This window comes from Microtus oregoni, unplaced genomic scaffold (genome assembly GCF_018167655.1).
Source record: "Microtus oregoni isolate MIOR12 unplaced genomic scaffold, Mior012 000035F_ref0000213, whole genome shotgun sequence".
NCBI classification, from domain to species: Eukaryota; Metazoa; Chordata; class Mammalia; order Rodentia; family Cricetidae; genus Microtus; species Microtus oregoni.
Genome location: NW_024543094.1, coordinates 23,880,290 through 23,901,548, shown reverse-complemented (window position 1 = coordinate 23,901,548; position 21,259 = coordinate 23,880,290). Strand labels below are relative to the sequence as shown.

Sequence of the window (21,259 nt, the reverse complement as noted above, 5' to 3'; positions counted from 1 at the left end):
TCACCAAGTCACACACATATACATATAAATACAAATAAATCTTTAAAAGTTTTAAAAGCCTGGGACTACATAAACTCTGTCTTAAAGCAAATAACCAAACATAAGAAGAGGCTGTGGGGTAACTGTAGGAAATTCAAAACTTACAAAATATTTCACAATTGACATAAAACTTTATCTAAAGCAGTATTTTTAAATAAGAAGAAATTACAAGAGTGGAAGAGGGTCATTTGGATGCCTCATTCCCAACAGTGGTGTCTTTGCTAGATCCTGAGTTGCATCACTGTTAAGATGGAGGATCTTAGATGATCATGCCACTGTTATAGAAGAATGTGCCTTCTACAGCATTCAAGAAGGAAAAAGTTGAAGTTGGCATTTCTCTAAAAATAATTCATTTATTTTAATAGTAAAATGTAAAGTAACTAAATTGTTACTTATTTATACTTAACAAGATCACAAAAATCTAGTAAAAGTAGATGTCATCTTTAATGTTTATTTCACATTAATTCATCACATTAATTAGATAATAATGATATTTATTATCTAAGTACACCCTACTCAAATTTACACTTTTTCACATAGTGACCTTCCTGATATACATACAACAGGACACAGAATTCATGTGCAACATTCAGCCCGTCACACCTTGTCTGGGACAAACAAGAGTCTCAGTAGCTTTATTATTTGACAGGTGGATAAACACAGTTCTCAATAACTGGCATGAATCACTACTGCTAAAAAAGAAACTGAGTACACACTCTTATTCCATCTGGGGTTGTGTGCACTTGTTTATTTTAACATGGTCTTCTAATTGTTGAGTTACAATTAGGAACATAACTTATTTCTAGGAGCTCCTTAAAATACCCCAAGTGGCTTAGGTGGTTATTTCTAGAGCTCTTGAAATCTGCAGAGTTGACATGAGAGACCTACCACCAACGTAGCTGTGTTGAGATTGTAGTGCTGTGTATTCACCTAGGAATTTTCAAAAGTGGTAGTCAGACTAGAAAATGAGCAATTGTTGTTTCCGTGAGGCGAAGAAAAAAAGACAGACTGCTGCAACCCAGTACTAGTTTTAAAAGAAACAATCACACTGAAGTAACAAACTGAAAACTTTCGTTAAAACTGCATGAAATTAAAATATCAGACAATTGCCCTACGATACTAGATGACTGCGTGCTCGTTCTGTTCGATGTTGCCCATGAGATCTTTCGTGTCGCTTGTTCCTGGACTCTGATGACCGTCAAAGTAGAGAGTGTTCTCAAAGGTGGCCTCCTGCGGTATGTGCAGCACGCGCCTTTTCTTATAGAGGAAATATGCAGCAACACCGGCCCCCATCAGAATCAGGAGGACCACGATGACCACTCCAGCTGCTCTGGAAGACCCCTTGGGTGGAGGAGGATCCATCTTCCTTTGGTCAGCTATAAAAATGAAACCATTAGCATACAAACAGAGGGGTCAGAGATTTGATGCTATGAGAAGCTGTACAGCTGGCTCTGGAAGACCCCTTGGGTGGAGGATCCATCTTCCTTTAGTCAGCTATAGACAAATCAAGTCTCTTGACACTATGGAAAACGTTACAGCTGATCTTGCTGGGAAGCTCTGATATGTGAATATTCTTTCAGACAATATTTGTCACAAGATGTAAAAGCAGGAGTCAGTGTGGCATGGAGGAAACTTTGACAGGTTCAGATGGTGACTTAGTTCTTGGGCTATTTCATCTTTATTTAGGTGTTAAAATATTTCACCTCTATCTATAATACTGAAGTAGTTCATCAGTTGAAATTTAAACATATACCTTTTGTCAAAATAACTGAAGGATGCCTGGAGGGGAGGCTCAGGGATTAGAGGCACTTAATGCTCTTCCAGAAAACCAGAGATTGTTTCCCAGCACCCAGCCCTAACAGCTCACAACTCTAGCTCCAGGAAGGAGATATAATAGTTTCTCTAGCTCCTTCATGTAATCACACATGTATGGCAGCCTCTCACACAGACAAAACATGCCAATACATACAAACACACATTACAAAAAATAAAAATATTTTAAAATAAAATAATAATTTAAGGCGCTTACAAACATACTTTCAGAAAGTAAGAAACGTGGTGGTGGTGGTGGTTGTAGAAATTACAAACACAACTTTAAAACTAGGGTAAAATAATAATGGAAATCTGAACTCCTAAATACAATTAATAAACAAATGTCACCCATGAAATTAATAAGGTATTTACAGGCAAGTCATAAATCTCACCTTAAAATTTTCTTTATCAACCACTAAAAGAGGTAAAATAGGATTAGTTACCTAACTCGTGTTGTCTACAAAGACCTAGAAAAACCTTGAAGGAAATGTCTTCCATTGGATCTCACAAGGCAACTTTTTGTAATACAGCAACATCTTCAAGAACTTTTTAAGATAAAAATATCAATCTGACTCCAAATCTGCTTTTCTTAAACATGAAAGGTGCCCAAAGACAGTGAGCATAAGCCATTCCACCAGAAGGGAAGGGGGAGAAACAGAGATATTATGGCTTTTTAAAAAGGACTAATGAGAATCGTGACCCAACCACAAAAGAAGCAAGATGTGACTGCCTCGCCCAATAAGGTACTGAGCCACGAGGCTAAGATAGATAAGAATAATGGGCTAATATAAGTTATAAGAGTTAATAAGAAACCTGAGCTAATGGGCCAATCAGTTTATAACTAAAAAAATTAAATGAAATGATTAATGGTCACCTTGAGATTTTATAATGATCTTACCTTTTGTTGTGTTGGATGACTGTGTAGTTACAGAATCAAGTACTGTTAAGAAGGAGAAAAATAAATAAATTACTACATGACATGGATAAAGTACATTCATGTCAGAGATGCCTGGCATCCCTCGTCATTAACTGTGGTATGATGTGATGATTTGACATAACACAGGAGAATGCATGGATGGTGTGCATCTGTACCTTCAGCTATCTACTAGCTAGAGACATGTCTACCTATCCACTGCTCTACCCATCTTTCTCTATGTCTCTATGCAACTTTAGCATCCTATACCTATGTGATAAGTTTGAATACACTAGAAGATTTTAAAATATGATCCTTCAAGTTTTATTTGAGGATTAAAACATCTAAACATGCTACAAAATCCACTGGCAACTAAAGTATTTTAGGCTAAGGGTTTTGAAATCTAAACTGTTAAAAGACATTTGAATGAAAAGTAAAACAAGACAACAGCATTGGTCCAGGATTGTCAACCATTTTATGCTAAAGGATAGATAATCTTAAAGCAGAGTTATGAACTAAAATATCTATGCAGTTCCAAAACAATAAGACCTATTGAGGAAACGGAACTACTTTATCTGATTGTTGGCTTACTAGCTTGCTTGATTAGCCATAGGAATCAAAGTCTGGGTCTTACCTAAGCCAAGCAAGTGATCTACCACGGATCTATATCCCAGTCCTCATAATATATTTATTTCAGAGTCCAATTAATAATTTTCTCTTGAGAAAAAGTGGCATAAGATGGAAAGGCATAAAACTATCACTAACATCTCATCAGCAGCACATAGAGATTTAACAGTTGTTTTTCCTTTTGTGTTCTACCATTCAATCACAAAAGGAGACTGAGTTGGTTTTACATGGCTTAATCCTCTGACTTCTTATGCTGTGGGCTAGTGACAGCTTTCCCCCTTCCTCTAGAGGGGAAGCACTGTGGAGATGGGCTGTCCAGACTGCTTGCAACTTAGCAAGACATCACAAAAGTACCAATAAACCAGCAGAGCTTGTACCTCTTACTCAAAGCTACAGGTGGAGACTGATCCTCATGACAGAATGGATTCTCACCAATACTGGTAAAAGGCTAACAAAGGGGTTGCAACTACCCTAGTCCTATGCCAGCATTTTACAGTTGAAAAGAAATAGTAGTCTGGGAATATATTATCATTCTACAAATTTAACTTACTTTTTGGCATTTTACAAATAAATCCTTTATAGGAAGTACAGTGGATATTATTCCAAAACCCAGAAGATGAAGATAATACTACGCAATCATTCCGTTCACCAGATGGGTCGCCCGTATTCCAGTTGACAAAGGAGACGGGATTATTGTTCAACCAAAGCCACTTCCCTGGTCATCAACAAAAAAAGAAAAAACAACAACAAAAACACAAGTTAAAAACAAACCTTCTTACATCTCTCTTCAGCACAAAATGTTTAAGCCTATTATTATTTTACACTAGAACCAATGGTTTCTATACCTCAATTTCTTCCAGGCAAGACACTAACAAGGAATTATTACAGGGAAGAAAAATAAGACTATATTTTTTAAATTGTTTTCGTTGAAAATTGATTTCCACTTCACGGAAAAAATTATATACTTATCTTTCTCTAAATTTTTTATTGTGGCAAAAAGAAAGGGAAATTTTCTCTAAAATTCTTTAACTTATTACAGGAGAGTTTTTTAACTAACAACTTTCAGGGCTGGACAATTTGCGAGTCATTTAAACTTTGAGTTATTGCAAATAAAGTATGATTTTAACTTTTCAGACTAACCATAGATTAATCATTATTTAAGGCAAGGATCTCTGGATCCAAAACACTGTCTCATATGCAACACTTTATAACACTAGCTATTAAATAATGACTTAGCGAGAGTTACCTTCAACATTTCGGAACATGCCTATCCAAAAATTGGCTTTACTTTTAAGAGGCTCAACACGATATGACAGAAAACTGGATTCGGCAGCAGTTTCGATAGAAGCCAGGGAGGCACCTGGAAAGCATGAGATGAGGAGGAGGTTGAGGAGGATGAAGAGACTAGCTGGAAATATTGCTGTGAACAGTCCTGATGTTAAGGACAACAATGCCAGGCTGAGCTGTGCTCAGGACACAGTACACTATAGGAGTGTTAACTCAGTGTGGCACACAGAATCATTCAAAATGGGAGAGGAGAGTTGAACACCAGTCAGTCCACATATAATAAACAACTCACCATCAATCACCAAAGTTAGCTTTAATAGTAAAATCCTACAGCGTAGTAATAACTAGGATATTTAAGCAATCATGACAGATAGTTTGCTTTGGACCTCATAATCATCCTTCTATTCAGTCTTTATAAGACTGCATAGTAGGTACTTTCGTTAACCCATTTTACAGATAAAAACAATAAAGCATACACATAATTAATTCATTGCCTGGGGTCCCAGCATTAATTGAGCACAGGATCCTGGAATGGCTCAGGCATTCTGAACCTAGAGAGGGAATATATAACCATGCTGTTCTATTCTGCACACTGTATTCTGAGTTATTCCCTTGGGGATTGTTAATTGCATGATTTTTTAATCTCCCGCTGAATATATTTCACAGTTACTAGGCATTTCAAACTTCTCAGACATGTTTTGATGAAGGAGAATTACTCCCTTTATCTGCTAGATAACACAACACCTAAAACTGAAAATAAAGTTTCTGCATATTAATTGTAAAATTAAAAAAGAAACACTTAAGCAACATGAAAGAATTTTGACTTTAATTTGAAAAGGCAAAGGCAGATTTCTGATGCCCTGATCATAAACGGCAGAGTTACCACCTCAGAAAACGCTTTCCTCTGCAAAAGAGAGGGGAACACTGTCTTAACCATAGGCTTGAGGTTGGTGTGTGTGTGTGTGTGTGTGTGTGTGTGTGTGTGTGTGTGTACATATGCACGCATGTGCATGATGCTCATAATAACAGGAGGCACTATGGACTTTAAATTGTCCTAATCTTGCTGCCCTTTCTCTGGAACCTTTGAAAGTCCAAATACCCATGGTCAAGTGAGCAACAGCAGCTCAGGAGCCACAGGGGAGTATCAGAATAAATTTGGCACTAAATCACAATGTTCATTGTAATCCTCATAGCAACCACTAATAACATAACTAAACAGGAAATAAAGGTTCATCAACTTAAAATGGGGCTGTGACCCAATAAGCTCATGCATAGTTCAAAAATCCTATGTTGAATGGACCATTGCAAACTGGGGACCACGCATATGATGAAAGAAATAGACAGTTAAACATCAAAAATATGTTCTTAATACATAAGAAGGCCATACTGGAGAATTGGTGAAACTAAGACATAAATAATACGGAGTCGGGGGAGGAAAGATAACAGGCATAAAAGCTCCTTTCAGTATTTACACTAAGTGTAAATGACTTAAACACAAACATAAAAAGAGATTTACAGAATATCTACATAATGACTCAAAAAGATCAAACCACGTGCTGTGTAAAAAAAAGTCATAAATCAATTGAAAGTAAAATCACAGTAGAAGACATGCAAACAATATAAGATATTCTATATAGACAATCACTTTTAAAAAGGTCAGAGAAGGTGCACTAATATCAGACACAAGGGGTGATTCTTAGACAAAAATTATTATTAAAGACAATGATGGCATTCTGTAATGGTAAGGTTTCAGGTCACAAGGAAAATATAATCGTTACTGTCCATCTGACAAAAGAACCTCGAAACATACAAATGAAAACTAAATAAAGCACAGTCCCTCTCACTCCAGATTTAAAAAGCAAAGTCGAGCGTGGGTACCAAACGGACACAGAGGGAATGAGACTACAGTCTCTGCGCCCTTTGCTGAGCAGAGGACTCACAGCGAAAAATGTAGCAAAACGGCAACAGTGAAACAGCCAGTGATATCTAATTGAAGAGCTTTTAACTATTTTTCTGAGGAACCATCTTGTGCCAGGTATGGTGGTTCTTAGGATAGTTCAAGAAACAGAGGCGGGAGGACCATGAGTTCAAGCCCAGGCTGGGCTGCCTAGTAAGACTCTGTCACAATGAAATAGCTCTTTTTAACTTGGGCATGGTGCGATATGACCAGTATGCCCGCTATCCCACCACTGGGGAGGTGGAGGCAGGAAGGTCAGGAGTTCAAAGTCATCCTTGACTACATTGGGACATGGGAGACCCTGTCTCACAACAACAACAAAGCTACCTTTGCCATTTTTAAGATTGAGTTTTGTTTTGTTTTTCTTTACAAATACAATAGCCAGTCAGGAAAACCATTCTATTAAGAAGCTGGTTTTTGGTCAGCTGTAAAATCTGAATCTCCGAGTGAGGAGAAAGAGTGGAGTTTGGCTGAGGGACAGAGTTAAGAGCTTAGAACATTGGGGCAGAAGGAGATTTTAGTAAGTGGAGTTTTAAACCTAACTTTTCAAAATTTTGAGGTGGAGAAGTTAGAAATTACATTTGCAGGAAATGATACTAACCATTCTGTTAATAAACAATTATTTTTTTAAAAAAAATTCACATGTGGCTGGGAATCCAGCCCCGGGGCAGAGCTACAGAGCCCTTTCTTAAACCCGTGTTTGATTCCCAGCACCACGAAATAATACAAAGGCACTTATATCAAGTATTCTTTTTTTCTTTTTTTTCTTTTTTTTTTTTTTTGGTTTTTCGAAACAAGGTTTCTCTGTAGCTTTGGTGCCTGTCCTGGAACTAGCTCTTGTAGACCAGGCTGGCCTCGAACTCCCAGAGATCCGCCTGCCTCTGCCTCCCGAGTGCTGGGATTAAATGCGTGCGCCACCACCACCCGGCCCAAGTATGGTTTAGTTTATAGTATTATTGACATCATTGAGCTAAAAATGGGTTGTTATGGAATTTTCTTTCAGGAAACGTGGCACTCACCCATTCGCAGACATTCCAGGGAAGCCTGGCCCCAGTTCCTGGTAAACGAAGACTCGATATAGTAGCAATGGCCATGGAAAGGAATCCACGGAGTCTGCAAGGACTGCGGGCACTTACCGGGCAGTTGTGGAGGCTCAGTAGCAGGGATTTCTGTTAATAAAACGGCATTTAAATCATCATCAAAATAAACCATAAATCAAAGCTGGGGTTCCTGCAGCATGTAGAATATTTTTACAACTAAGAGAAATTATATTGTCTACCATTTCATAAGATTTACTAATGTTTGTCATTTAGAGATGCCGTTTTTCTTGGGGTTTCGTTTACTTTATCATTTTAAATGTATTTCAATAGAAAACAGTAGCCATGAATCATATTCATCCTAATTTACAATTATCAATATTTAGATTTCTGCAAAAGTGTTGCAGACTTAAGTTGGGAGTGGTAACATACGCTTTTAATTTCAATACTCTGAAGGCAATGTGGGGAGAGCTTTACATAGCAAGACTCTGTGTCAACAAACATTAAAAAAAAAAAGTTGCAGGTCTGACAAATCACTCCAAAATAATTAATGAAGTAGATAGCTTTTTCAAGCCTCTTCTCCTTTTCTGAAATTCCAACTCCTGTGATTTCTTCTTAGCTAACGCCAGCTCCTGTGGGAAAACTGCTGTAACTAGACTTCTAGGAATGGATCCATAGCATTGCTGACTCTGCCCAATCCATACACATTCTGAGGCAACTCTGCTGAAGCAAATGTGCTGTGGACGCCAAGAGGAAGCCCACTTTCTCAGAAACTCCGTTACTGTCGATTCTTGACGATTCTTGTCGTTATTGAGGACAAACTCAATAACAAACATTCGGAGCCCTGTCATGAGCAAATCAACCCTAGAAATGATTTTATTCTCTGCTACCCAAGACACATTACTGGTTATAAAAGTAAGCAGTGACGTGTAATAGTTTATACCAGAAAACTTAAGGTCCCCAACCCCTTTTGAATATCCAATTACCATCTGATTTTTTGCAGAGAAAATAAAAGCTTTCATTGCAGTATGATGTTTTCCAGTAGCCGTCCACATCCATGTAGACACAGGCAGACTTCAGCTTGGGCTCACCAGCACCCCAGTTCGTGTACCTTACTCTCCACTTATCGGTCCAAGTGTACTCATCATTGGTCTGCAGAAATGAAAACCACCGTGAGCCTTCGGCCTCACTTCTCATAGACAGCGTGAAAAAAACAAGCAAGGAATATGTATTATACTTAAGCCTGTAATATGGCATAGGACCTTGAACATTGTAAAATTTAAGAAAATTATGCCATTTCTACCAACTCAAATTTATATTTTAAAAAAATCCTTTCTTAAAAGTAACTATTTCATAAGATCCTTAGGTCTCCAACCTGAAAACTATTTTGGCACTTTTTGTCTTACTAGGTTTTTGTTGGTGTTTGATTTTCATTTATTTTTTCATTTTTCTCCTTCTCTTTTTTTTTGGAGAGGAAGAGAAGGAGGGGAAAGAGAGTTTGAGATATGTTAGAGAGAAGAGAAAGAGAGAGCATGAGAATATAAACGTGGGTGGGTACAGAGGTGGAGATGACCCCTGGATCATCCCTGGAGTAGGGGAGAGGACAAACATGACCCAATTATACTGTCTGACAAAAATTTGAGGAAAAAGTTATGACTACTAATAAGAAAGGAAAGAAGGAAGGAAGAAAGGGAGGGAGGGAGGGAGGGAGGGAAAGAGAAAGAAAGAATGGAGAAAGGAGACGATGAAGAAGAAGAAGGAAGAAGATGACGACACAGATGACCGTTGTTAAGGAAAGAAGACAATGACTGAAAAATAAGTGTCTTATTCTATGAAACTGTCTTTGTTTTCAGTTTTTCATGGCCAAAGAGAAGTTGTGTCCTTATAACAACAACTTGGCTATCTTACTGAAATTGTAATAAGCATTAATTTCAATGAATCCCTGAAAGAAGCACTTCTTTGTCGTCATAATCTTCTGGCTGTTCTGCTGCTGACGCCAATGACAGTGACAGCTAAGGCCATCTGTCACTGTAGACTCTAGAGGAGCTAGGTGTCTTGATACCACGTGGGTTGCCCTTCAACTATACGGATCATGCTATTCTTTTTGGACCTAGAAGGGCTCCCAGGTGCCCAGGGCGATGTCCCCAGTTAGGTCCTGGGGCAGCTGAGGATAGGGAACCTGAAATGACCCTATCCTATAGCCATACTGATGAACATCTTGCATATCACCATAGAACCTTCATCTGGCGATGGATGGAGATAGAGACAGAGACTCACACTGGAGCACTAGACTGAGCTCCCAAGGTCCAAATGAGGAGCAGAAGGAGGGAGAACATGAGCAAAGAAGTCAGGACCACAAGGGGTGCACCCACCCACGGAGACAGTGGGGCTGATCTATTGGGAGCTCACCAAGGCCAGCTGGACTGTGACTGAAAAAGCATGGGATAAAACCGGACTCTCTGATTATGGCGGACAATGAGGGCTGATGAGAAGCCAAGGACAATGGCACTGGGTTTTGATCCTACTTCAGGTTCTGGCTTTGTGGGAGCCTAGCCAGTTTGGATGTTCACCTTCCTAGACCAGGATGGAGAGAGGAGGACTTTGGACTTTCCACAGGGCAGGGAATCCTGACTGCTCTTCAGACTGGAGAGGGAGGGGAAGAGGAGTGGGAGGAGGGGGAGGGAAATGGGAGGCGGGAATTTTTTTTCCAATAAAAATAAATAAAAAAGGAAATAAAAGCCGGTTGTTTTATTCTATCTGCACATTTCATTTACTTTCTTATTAAATTTAGACAAACAAATGGCAACATAAAAAGTACCACTTGTCAATAGCAGTGCCCAGTCTGAAAATGGCCTGAGAACAGCGATATAAAACATTAACCGAGAAAACAGATGTTTTCAAGGTTGAAACACTTTCCTCATTTAAATTCCATAATTTATTTTACCAAGACAACTACTAGAGACCCAACAGCAAACATTAGAAGCACACATCATAGCAAGGTAAAATTGTACGGCATTCTCCCAGTTACTCAAATAATTCTTGAGCATCACTGACTCTGTAGGTGTCATAAAAACAAAATTACTCTTGCAATTATAAATATCAGTACTGCGGCAAAGCACTTAATCTTTCTAAAAGTATTTGATGGCCTATTTGAAACTCATTAGGGAAGTGTGATCACATCTATGAGAAGAAATGAATAATTTATCAGGTACATTAATTATTTAAAAAATAGTCAAATGAGATATGAAAGTATCTTGTCTAAGCTCAGTCACCACAGCCATATGGGCTTAATTATTTTAAAAACTCTCCACCCTATTCAGGAAGTACCTATTGCATGATAAGTTTACATTGCCATTTCTCAAAGGAAAGCTCTGTAAAACCTGACCCTAGCCCACTGTCCAGTTTTTACAGCTCCCTTTTCTTTGCATTCTTTCGGGCAGCCTTCCTCAGCTCCTGCCACTCTGGGGTATGGCTAAAACTGGTGAGTATCTTGGGATGAGGGTGGAGCTCTCATGAGGCCCCAGGTTGGACCCCAGTCCTGCAGAAAAGAAGGACCGAGTTACTCTAAGAAGCCCACCTGATCCACTCCTCTACCCCAGGACCTCCGGCAACACTGTTTGCTGGTTTGCTAGCCACTTGGTGATTGCTAGGAATGACAGGTGGGGTAAAGGAGTCAGGAAGATCTGTCTCCAGAGCCTCTTGGCTACTCTGTTGCCTCGCTCAGTCCAGAGCCCCATCCCTCCCTCTGTCCCGGTTCTCCACCATCCCTGATCTGTCTGCTGTGGAATTAAAGGATGGGACGGCAGTGAAACACTTCTCACACATAGATGGATGCTCCATAAGTCTGGCGGCCGTAACAATTCTAGAATGTTTTGCAACAAAAAGTAAAACATCCCATCCCCCATCCCCCGTTTCCTATGCTCCTGACCTACTTTCTTAATTCTCATGGCCCAGTTATGTAACCATGACACTGAAAAGAAATAAACAAATGCATAAAGTTGTTTAGATGTATAATAAACTTCTGGATACATTCAAAGACAATTATAGTGAATACCAGAGACTTCTCAGCTTGGCTTCTGACACATATCACTAGGTCACTAGACCAGTGACAGCAGTGGCACCCATGCAAATGTTCAGCTGAAGAAACAGAAGGAAACATATCGGACCATAATTTATTAATTGTGCCAAGCTGTTAATGTTTCTAGTATCTTACCAAGTTGCTGTTCAGGGCAATCCATATGGGGACATTAAATGGATGCATTTTCATCCATGCAAATGCGTTACTGTAGGGGTCTAGAATGCTAGCCAGCAGGGAAGCATGATTCTGGCAATACTGCTCTGCTTCGTGCCACGGTAACTTCAGTTTCATGAGGGAATAGCTGCTTTTGCCATAGTTCACAAAGCCATCTGTTGGAGCTGTGGTTGGAGAAACGGGCAAGGAAGGGTCTAGAACAGAGAGATTGTTTCCATTAGCATTATCAACGAGCAGTGATTGAGCACCTTCAGCATATATGACTCCCAAGCCCATCTATCATAGAAGTCAACACATTCAGTCTCGCAGGGCTTGTAAGTACTTTCACCAGACTTTTTACAACAGAAAGCTAATATCTCTGTGTCTGGGTACATAGGTGCATTTTTGGGTACATTCATCTGTGTACAGGAGCACACGTACGTGGGTGCACATATATATGCATGTGATGTGTATGCAGAGCCAGAAGTCAAACCCAGTTTTTCCCCTAGGAACCAACACCTTGATTATGAGAAATGGCCTCTCGCTGACCTGAAATCCCCCAAATAGTGTGAGCCCCAGTGAGTCACCTGTCTCTTCTTCCGCACTGCTGGGGTGACAAGTGAGTGGCACTTCACCTATTTTTAATTTTGGTTCTGAAGGTAGAACTCAGGTCCTTATGTTTGCAAGGAAAACACAATAATAAGCCAGGCTGTGGAGCTGGTGTACACCTTTAATCCCCACACTTAGGGAGTCAGAGGCCAGTGGATCTCTGTGAGTTCGAGGCCAGCATGATCTACAGTGTAAGTTGCAGAACAGCCAGACATAAACAGAGAAACCCTCTCTTGAAAAAAAAATTACTGACTGAGCTATCTGCCCAGCCCACAAAGTTGTATTCTTTAATTAGTATGTCTGATTAAAGTACATATGTACTGTACATATACATACACAGTATGTTTATGCCTGCATATATATTTCATACACTTCAAAAACTGTTTAATATATATGGGCCTAGAGGAAAAGCTCAGCAGTTAAGAACACTGGTTATTCTTGCAGAGGATCCAGGGTCAGTTCCCAGCACCTACACAGTAGACCACAGCCATCAAGAACATCAGTTCCAGGGAAGGAATCAGATGCCCTCTTCTGACTCCCACGAGCACCAGGCATGCACTTGATGTACAGACATGCAAATAAATAGATCACCCATACACATAAATTAAATTAAAATTTGTTTAAAGAATATATGCACATATGAACAAGTGTCTCAGTAAAAAGACCTGCAAGTCCACTGTGCCTAGTGCCCCGATAAAAATTTGATGCTACAAGTTAAGAAATACATATTTCCCTCTCATCATTAATCCCTGCTTTCCTCTCGGGGTCGAATGTCATGATCAAGAGCATCTTCTGGGGCTGGAGAGATGACCCAGTCAATGGTCAAGAGCAGGTGTGGCCCTTGCAGAGGTCCTGGGTTTGTAACTCTGATCACCGGGTACCTGATGCCTTTTCTGTTCTTCTCATCACTGCCTGCACTTGGTACACACACATGCACATGAGCAATATACACATAAAATAAAAATGCCTTGTTTTTAAGAGAATATCTTCTGACCCCTCCAGCCCTTCCATGATTTCACCTTTATGTCTATATAATTTTCCTGCAATACCCCTGTAGGGACTGGCGCTGCCTTATCTAAACTAATACTGAGGCATAGAGACCCTCTAAGACAAGGTTTTTTCAAATGCTATGCTCACTTCTGCAGTGTCCCTGCCTGGGCTTCTAATTGCTATTTTCTTTTTTTTTTTTTCACTTTTAAAACTCCAGTTTACTTTCAAACGGAGATTAATTTTCTCATAAAATACTTAACCCTTTATATATCTACAAAACTTGGGTTTTGGAAATGCGCCTTGCTGGCCCACTTAGATCATTTTTTTAATTTATTTATTTATTAAAGATTTCTGTCTCTTCCCCGCCACCGCCTCCCATTTCCCTCCCCTTCCCCCAATCAAGTCTGATCCTACTGCATGTACTGGCTTTGTGGGAGCCTAGGCAGTTTGGATGCTCACCTTACTAGACCTGGATGGAGGTGGTTGGTCCTTGGACATCCCACAGGGCAGGGAACCCTAATTGCTATTTTCTATGTGAACATTAAGCCACTTAAGACACAGAAAACAGAGGCTGTTCCTAGCAGCCTCAGATGATACCCTGGGGCAGAGCCCAGCAGACTAAGAGCTAAATCTGATCTTTTCTCTGGTTTTATAACACATAAGCTACATTTCACTGACAGGGGTAGGGAGGGACAAATGATGGATATTTCTTGACATTGTATAAAAATCACATTTATGCCTATAAAATTTTATTGGAAAGCAGCCACTTTCATTTGCTGACATATGAACTAACGTTGTCCCTCACCACGAGAGGGTGGAAGAATCTTAGTAGATATTGTGTGGTCATCACACTTCAGATACTTGGGTCTTTATAGAAAAGTAATCAGTGGCCTTCACTTCTAACTACCCTTGCCTACGGGTTCTGTCTGGGCTGTGGTGATGCTTTGTGCTGTAACAAATAAAGCTTGCCTGAAGATCAGAGTGTGGAGCTAGCCACACTAGTTAACCATAGAGGCCAGGCAGTGGTGGTGCACACCTTTAATCCCAGCACTCAGGAGACAAACGTAGACAGTTCTTTGTGAGTTCAAGGAAACCCAAGGCTACACAAAAGTAAACCAGTCTAAAAGAGAAACAGAGCTCACACCTTTAATCCCAGCACTACAGATGTGGAGACAGGAGTGATATGGCTGGGTGGAGAGAGGGATATACGGTGGGAGGAGATAGGAGCTCTGAAAATTTAGTCTGAGGATTCATAGGGACAGGATCTCCCTTTGGTCTGAGGATTCAGTAGAAGTAAGAACGAGTGGCTGGCTGCTCTGCTTCTCTAATTTTTCAGCATTAACCCCTATCTATGACTCTGGATTTTTATTATTAAGACAAATTAGAATTCGTGCTATGCTGGGCCAATCCTCTAACCTGTTCCACATAGCCCAACTTTTTTTCTCTTTAACCACCTCCCTCTCCTCTGCTGCTGCCATCTTGTGTTGGTACAGGGCCATTTGACCAAGGAACCCCAACAGACTCCTAAAACTGTCACATCTTGTATGGAACATTAAAACTCCTAGCCTAAGGAGATCTGGGAGCCATTCCATCGGAAATTTTTGGACCATTAAAAGCACTAAATGAAGCTTGAAGTGAAGCTTTAAAAAAAAAAAGGATCATTTCACAGAATCTACACACAATCAGGAAGTTTGATTTTTCTGTCCAGTTCTCTTATTCTTAACAATATCTGTGCAGTAGGGGAGGAAGAAACGCTACAGAAATTTTGGGAGATTGTTTCTATATGGTTAGATCTTAGGCAATGTTTATTTTAAATTTTATTTTCTGTACGTGGGTGTTTTTTATGCATGCATGTCTATATACCATGTGCAGTGCTCATAGAAGCCGGAAGGTGTTGGGTTCCCTGGAACTGGAGTTACAGATGGTTGTGAGCCACTTTGTGGGTGCTGGGACCGGAACCTGGATCCTGTACCACTGCCCTGACATCTCTCCAGCTCCATTGTGTGCTTTTCAAAAGCTCCAGGCACCACTGAGAAGAGGAGCGTTGGAGATGGATCTTAAGGGCAGACAGCTGTCACTTGGGATAGTGCCCTCAAAGGGGTCTTAGCCCTTCCTCTCTTTCTCTTTTGTTTCCCAGCCTCCACAACCTGGACGGGTTTGTCCATAGCATGCTCCACATTGCGTTCCGCATTGCCACAGGCCTGAAGGAATGTGGAGACCAAGCAGGAACCTCTGAAGCACAGAGCCAAAACAACCTTCCTGCTTCATGTTGATTCCACTGGGCATTTGCTCAGAGTCACAAAAAGAAAAAAAAAACTGACTGGCATACATTCCAAATTTCTAATGATTTCTTTTTATGTAAGTTTAATTTGCACATAACTTTCTGAAATGATAAGGGAGTAGATTTGTAAATAAAGTAAACAAAATACCACCTGTTTGGGGAGAGGGAGACCCACTTCTTTTGTCTGTCATGGGCTTGTGTGGATTAAAGTTTCAAAAAAACCCCAACAAGCCGGGCGGTGGTGGCGTACGCCTTTAATCCTAGCACTTGGGAGGCAGAGGCAGGCGGATCTCTGTGAGTTGGAGGCCAGCCTGGTCTACAAGAGCTAGTTCCAGGACAGGCACCAAAGCTACAGAGAAACCCTGTCTCAAAAAACCAAAAAAAAAAAAAAAAAAAAACAAACCAACAAACTACTAATAGACAAGGAAATAGCCCTCCTTTTGAGAACACATGTGAACATCCAGCCCTTGCTGGTGAGAATCGGTCAGGTGGGGCTTGGCAGGACTTACCGGGTGGCGTCTGGCAAATATAGCCCTGCTTGCTCTCACAGGTGTCATCCATCCACGACCCCGCCTCTCGAGATTTGCCACCAATCACAACAACGCAGTCAGCCTGTACATTTGTGGATAAGGAAAGAGAAAACAACACACACAAATTAATAATTATTTAAGTCAGTTCCTTAACAGGGAAACATGCCTTCATTATTCCTCAGTTACAGTTTTTCAGGTAATACTTCTGTGCAGAGTACTCAAGCCAGCATGGCTTTCCGGGCTGCTGTCCTACCCCAGGTAGACCCCTCACACCTGAACTTTCCTTCTCTGTCACTCTCCTACTGTGCTCTGCTACTTTCAACCTCAGGAAGTTTTCAGCCCTCATTTACACAATCAGGATAAATAATTTCTGCCAAGAAAAAAATCCACCGACTCAACAAGAGAATGAATGTATCTACCGTGGATGTGGCCATCAAGTTAATGGCCATGCACGCTGGTCAGATCATTTCTCTGTGCAGCGTTACTCTTTGCTCTCTCTCTCTCTCTCTCTCTCTCTCTCTCTCTCTCTCTCTCTCACACACACACACACACACACACACACACACAAACACCACACAGACCGTCATAGGACCTCTCAGGTCCTCTCAGGTCTGCTTACTCCAAGCTTATTCTGACTTCTTTTCTAACATAAAGACTCTCGTTGCTCTCAGAGCCATTTACTCATTCCCAGACACACCTGGCCTTTTCCAGGATGACTTTGTTCCGCCCACTCACCTAGCATGGCTGTCATAATCGACCTCTTTAGTTTTTCTGATAACTATGGTTTAAGTTTTTTGAAAAATTTCCCCTCCACTGATTCTTCTCCACAGTCACCGCCCCCATACATATGTCATACATTGGCAGTGTCCGACACGAAGAAGAGCCCCATAGGTATGTGCCCACCAATAGAGACACCCTATGCACGATGCTGCCCCCCTTCCTGTATTGGGCAGCTGACCCTATCCTGTTACACTCTTATTTCTCTATTATCTCATTTCTAATAGAAGACTTTGCTCTGGTTTAAGAATTTCATGAGATCAAAACACACTCATATGTTCTCCTGCTGTTCTTATCTCTATGGTGATGTTTGATATCAGCCAATTGGTTGTTCAATGATATAAGACTGGAGTAAAGTTTTTTTAAGGAAGGTAGAGAAGCAACAGTCTATATGGTAATGTATAGAAGCACTTAGCATGGCATTTGACAGACCACGTGTTCTGTAAATACAGGATGAGGAATGGCGATGACACCGAGTATGTCCTCAAAAGCAGTGACGACTTCCAGGTCAGCACCCCAGAGATGAGGGGCAGGTGGTGCAATCAAAACCATAGGTTCATGTTCTTGTCCCGAGTACCAGTGAGGCTCAGAGTGAAGTTGCGTTTCTACTGCTTACTGCCTGAGAATGGTTCTTAACTAAACCTACAGCCCTTCCTTTAAGCCGTGCAAAAACAGAACGCAGGAAGGAGAAGTCTGGTGGGTCGTTCACAGAAAATTAATAAGATGCTTTATGCACACGAAGAGGGTATGGGGAGGTGATCTGAAAACTATTCTCACATCTTCATAAGACAAGCTGCTTCTTCTTCCACCAGGGTAGCCTTTCCCCCAGTTTGTATAATGCACTCCTCGCCCATCTGTCCAAAGGAATGTGTGTTCTGAATTGACATCATTCAGCCCGGTCCAGGCATTAAAAGTGGAGTCTTTCATATGATAGGTAATAAATGCTGAAAGAGAGAATACAAGGTGATTTTAAACTTGGAATAGTAAACAGTCCAAACACACACACACACACACACACACACACACACACACACACAAATACATTAATTTCAAAATACTGGGCACAAAAGTCAAGCCTTTTTGTTACTATTTCCAAAAGGAAAGCATGAAAATAGAGTGTCTAATCTTCATAACACATCAGCAACTGAGTTTAGAACTTCAACATCTTTCTTACAACTCTGGACTGTATATAACCACTTCCGACTGTTGGAATAGCTATATTCTACCCAACAGCACCAGAGAAGAGCTAAATAAGTCTCGAATTCATCCCGCATCCCCTCTTCATATTGGATACCTCAATATGGGCTCTGGCTGCCTATTGGTCTGTAAAAGGAGCATACTCATCTAATTCAGCCTATGATGCTACATTGTGTTTTCATTTTTAAGAGTTTATTTTTTATTGATTTCATTAAGCTATACATTTTCCTCTGCTCCCTTCCCTATCTCTCCCCTCCTCTTCAACCCTCTCCCATGGTCCCCGTGCTCCCAAATATACTCAGGAGATGTCTTTTTTTACTTTTCATGTAGATTAGATCCATGTACATCTCTATTAGGGTCCTCATTGTCGTCTAGGTTCTCTGGGATTGTGAATTGTAGGCTGGTTTTCTTTAATTTATGTTTAAAAACCACTTATGAGTGAGTACATATAATAATTATCTTTCTGGGTCTGGGTTACCTCACTCAATATGATGTTTCCTAGCTCCATCCATTTGCCTGCAAAATTCAAGATGTCATTATTTTTTCTGCTGTGTAGTACTCCATTGTGTAAATGTACCACATTTTCCTTATCCATTCTTCAGTCAAGGGGCATTTAGGTTGTTTCCAGGTTCTGGTTATGACAAACAATGCTGCTATGATTTGGTGCGTATGTGTGTGTGTGTGCATATGTGCTCGTATGAGCTTGAATGTAATGGTCACATGTGTTGAGGTGCCTACAGAGGCCAGGAGAGGATGTGGGATTCCTTGCAACCAGAGCACAGGTGGTAGAGAACTGTATCCCAGCATTCTCGAGGTTGAGGTAGCAGGATCATAAGTTTAGTATCCTCTGAACTACAGAATGAATTTAAGATCATCCTGGGCAATTTAACATGGTCCTATTTCAAAGATGAAGAGGTAACTGAGATACAACAGGGGCAAGGCCCTGGTTTCTGTCTGCTCTACTTCTCCCTCTCTACCAAAAAAAAAATCCTATAAATTATCAACTGTCCTGATTCTATAAATAAAATAATCTGATGGCAATAATTTCCAACTAGAAAGTCGTGAAAATCAACACCATTTATCAAAGCGAGAGGCATCCTGTTCCCAAATTTTAAGTATCACAGGATACCCAAGCAAGGGTTACCTAATTGGTATCCATCCAGGCAAGCAGTTCCTGGGGGCCATTGGCCACCTAATAGAAATGCACAGACCCAGACTTCCTTGACCTAAAAAGCTCATATCATAGAATTAGAAGATCTAGAATATATAGAACACTACGGCTTTTTGTTGTATCTGTTCTGTGGCAGAGAGGAGAGGAAAAGACAACCAGAAACAACAAAAGATTTCAGTGTCCAGATGCCCGGTACCTTCCTTTCAGCCTGCCTATGCCTCTCTCAGCAGCTGCCTCTTGAACCCACCATCCCCACCTGAGTCAGGATGGTCAGCTAGACGGACTGTTTACTGGAGCAGCAACATATGTCCCCGAATATGGACAAGAAATGAAATGGCTCAGCATTTGAGTACTCTGATAGAAAATGCAGGGGGCTAGAGAGGTGGCTCTGTGGTTGAGGGTACTTGCTACATTTTCAGAAGACCAACGTTCAGTCTCTGGTGTCTACACTGGGTAGTTTACAACTACCTGTAACTCCAGCCTCAAAGGATCCAACACCTGCTTCTGGCCTCTGCAGGAAGTCCTGTGCATGTGGCTTTACACACAGATAAAAATAAATCTTATTTTAAAAGTGCAAAATAAAGTCTTCAGAAACATAATCACTTGATTGCACATGAACAAACAATTCTGAAGAACAGCCCATGCTGAATCAGTGCTGTGCTTTCAAATAGGAGAGCCTAGCTCAGATAGACTTTTTCCTCAATTAAAAATAAAAATACCCCAAAACGTTCTTCTTCCAATACTCTTTAGTGAACTAAGAGCAAAGATTGATATTCATTTTGGTTTTATGTGTTACCTAAATAAGATCGGAACTTTTGCCTTACGCTCAATTTGAAAAGCGGTGTGGAACAGTTCTATCAGGGAGCACACAGCACTGACTTCTTATGCCAACAGCCACATTAAGAATTCAACAACATGCGTCTGTTTTGCCAGGAATAATGTTATTTTATCTGAAAATTGTTTCCTTCTGCACGTCTCTACTGCTCAGGTTCTAATTCTGTTATGCCAGCAACCAGCACTTTGTGGTGGACAGAGGAAGTCCATTACTGTGTTTCTCTGTGGGGTAGCTGAGGCAATAAATGTGGTAAGCCAGCTGGAGAAACGCGAATGCTCTGTTCTCGTATCGGGTGTTGTGGTTTGACCCTTTGCTTTGGGTGTCGGAACAGCTGGTGAACGTGTCAAAGATTCCTGTGGAAGCTTGGTTGGTTTCATGTAGAGTGTGTTCGAAGAGAGTGCACATCTGCGCATTAACAGAGCAAGCATCTGCGAGAGCAACACATAGGTTTCCAGGTCTCCTTTCCTGTACTTATTCAAAATTTTAAATATTGATTATGAAAACTAAAAATGCTCTGTGGATGGAGATAGGAAACAGTAAGAGTGGGGACTCAAGTTTGGTTCTCCCAAACCATGTGAAAGCAGGATGTGATGATAAACATGCCTGCAATCTCTCTCCCTCTCCCTCTCCCTCTCTCTCTCACACACACACATACATACACAGAGACCTATCCAACTAAAAGAGATGTTAGAGACTATCTAGTCTAATTTTTTTCCCTACAACCTTCTTATAAATTTAAAATCACAGCAAACCTCTATTGGACTTTTTCTGTACACAGCGTGCTGGCCAGTGTATGTGGCTCTATGGTGTCCTCTTGAGCATGTCCAACTTCAACATTTCAAAATTCTTTGAAAACCTAGTCCATCTTGTGAGACAATGTATCTCATCAGTCCTGGCTACTGACAAAGCTTTCTGGTTTTGAACCTCAATGTATTTCTCTGCAACTGTCACTCAATGGCCCAGCGC

At 40.7% G+C, this 21,259-nt stretch overlaps 1 protein-coding gene across 1 annotated transcript in view; it reads right to left on the bottom strand.

Annotated features, from left to right (window-relative positions):
* Positions 1–473: 473 nt before the first annotated feature.
* The window catches only part of Mrc1 (mannose receptor C-type 1), an 88,949-nt gene continuing 68,163 nt past the window's right edge, over positions 474–21,259 (bottom strand). Inside the window, exons 22-30 of the mRNA XM_041630836.1 lie at positions 17,868–18,034; positions 16,293–16,395; positions 11,886–12,118; positions 8,659–8,824; positions 7,655–7,804; positions 4,638–4,751; positions 3,942–4,106; positions 2,750–2,791; positions 474–1,415 (exon numbers count right to left, since the gene is read on the bottom strand). Of these exons, the coding sequence (XP_041486770.1) occupies positions 1,159–1,415; positions 2,750–2,791; positions 3,942–4,106; positions 4,638–4,751; positions 7,655–7,804; positions 8,659–8,824; positions 11,886–12,118; positions 16,293–16,395; positions 17,868–18,034 (1,397 nt within the window). The 3' untranslated portion in view covers positions 474–1,158. The remainder of the gene's footprint in view (positions 1,416–2,749; positions 2,792–3,941; positions 4,107–4,637; positions 4,752–7,654; positions 7,805–8,658; positions 8,825–11,885; positions 12,119–16,292; positions 16,396–17,867; positions 18,035–21,259) is intronic.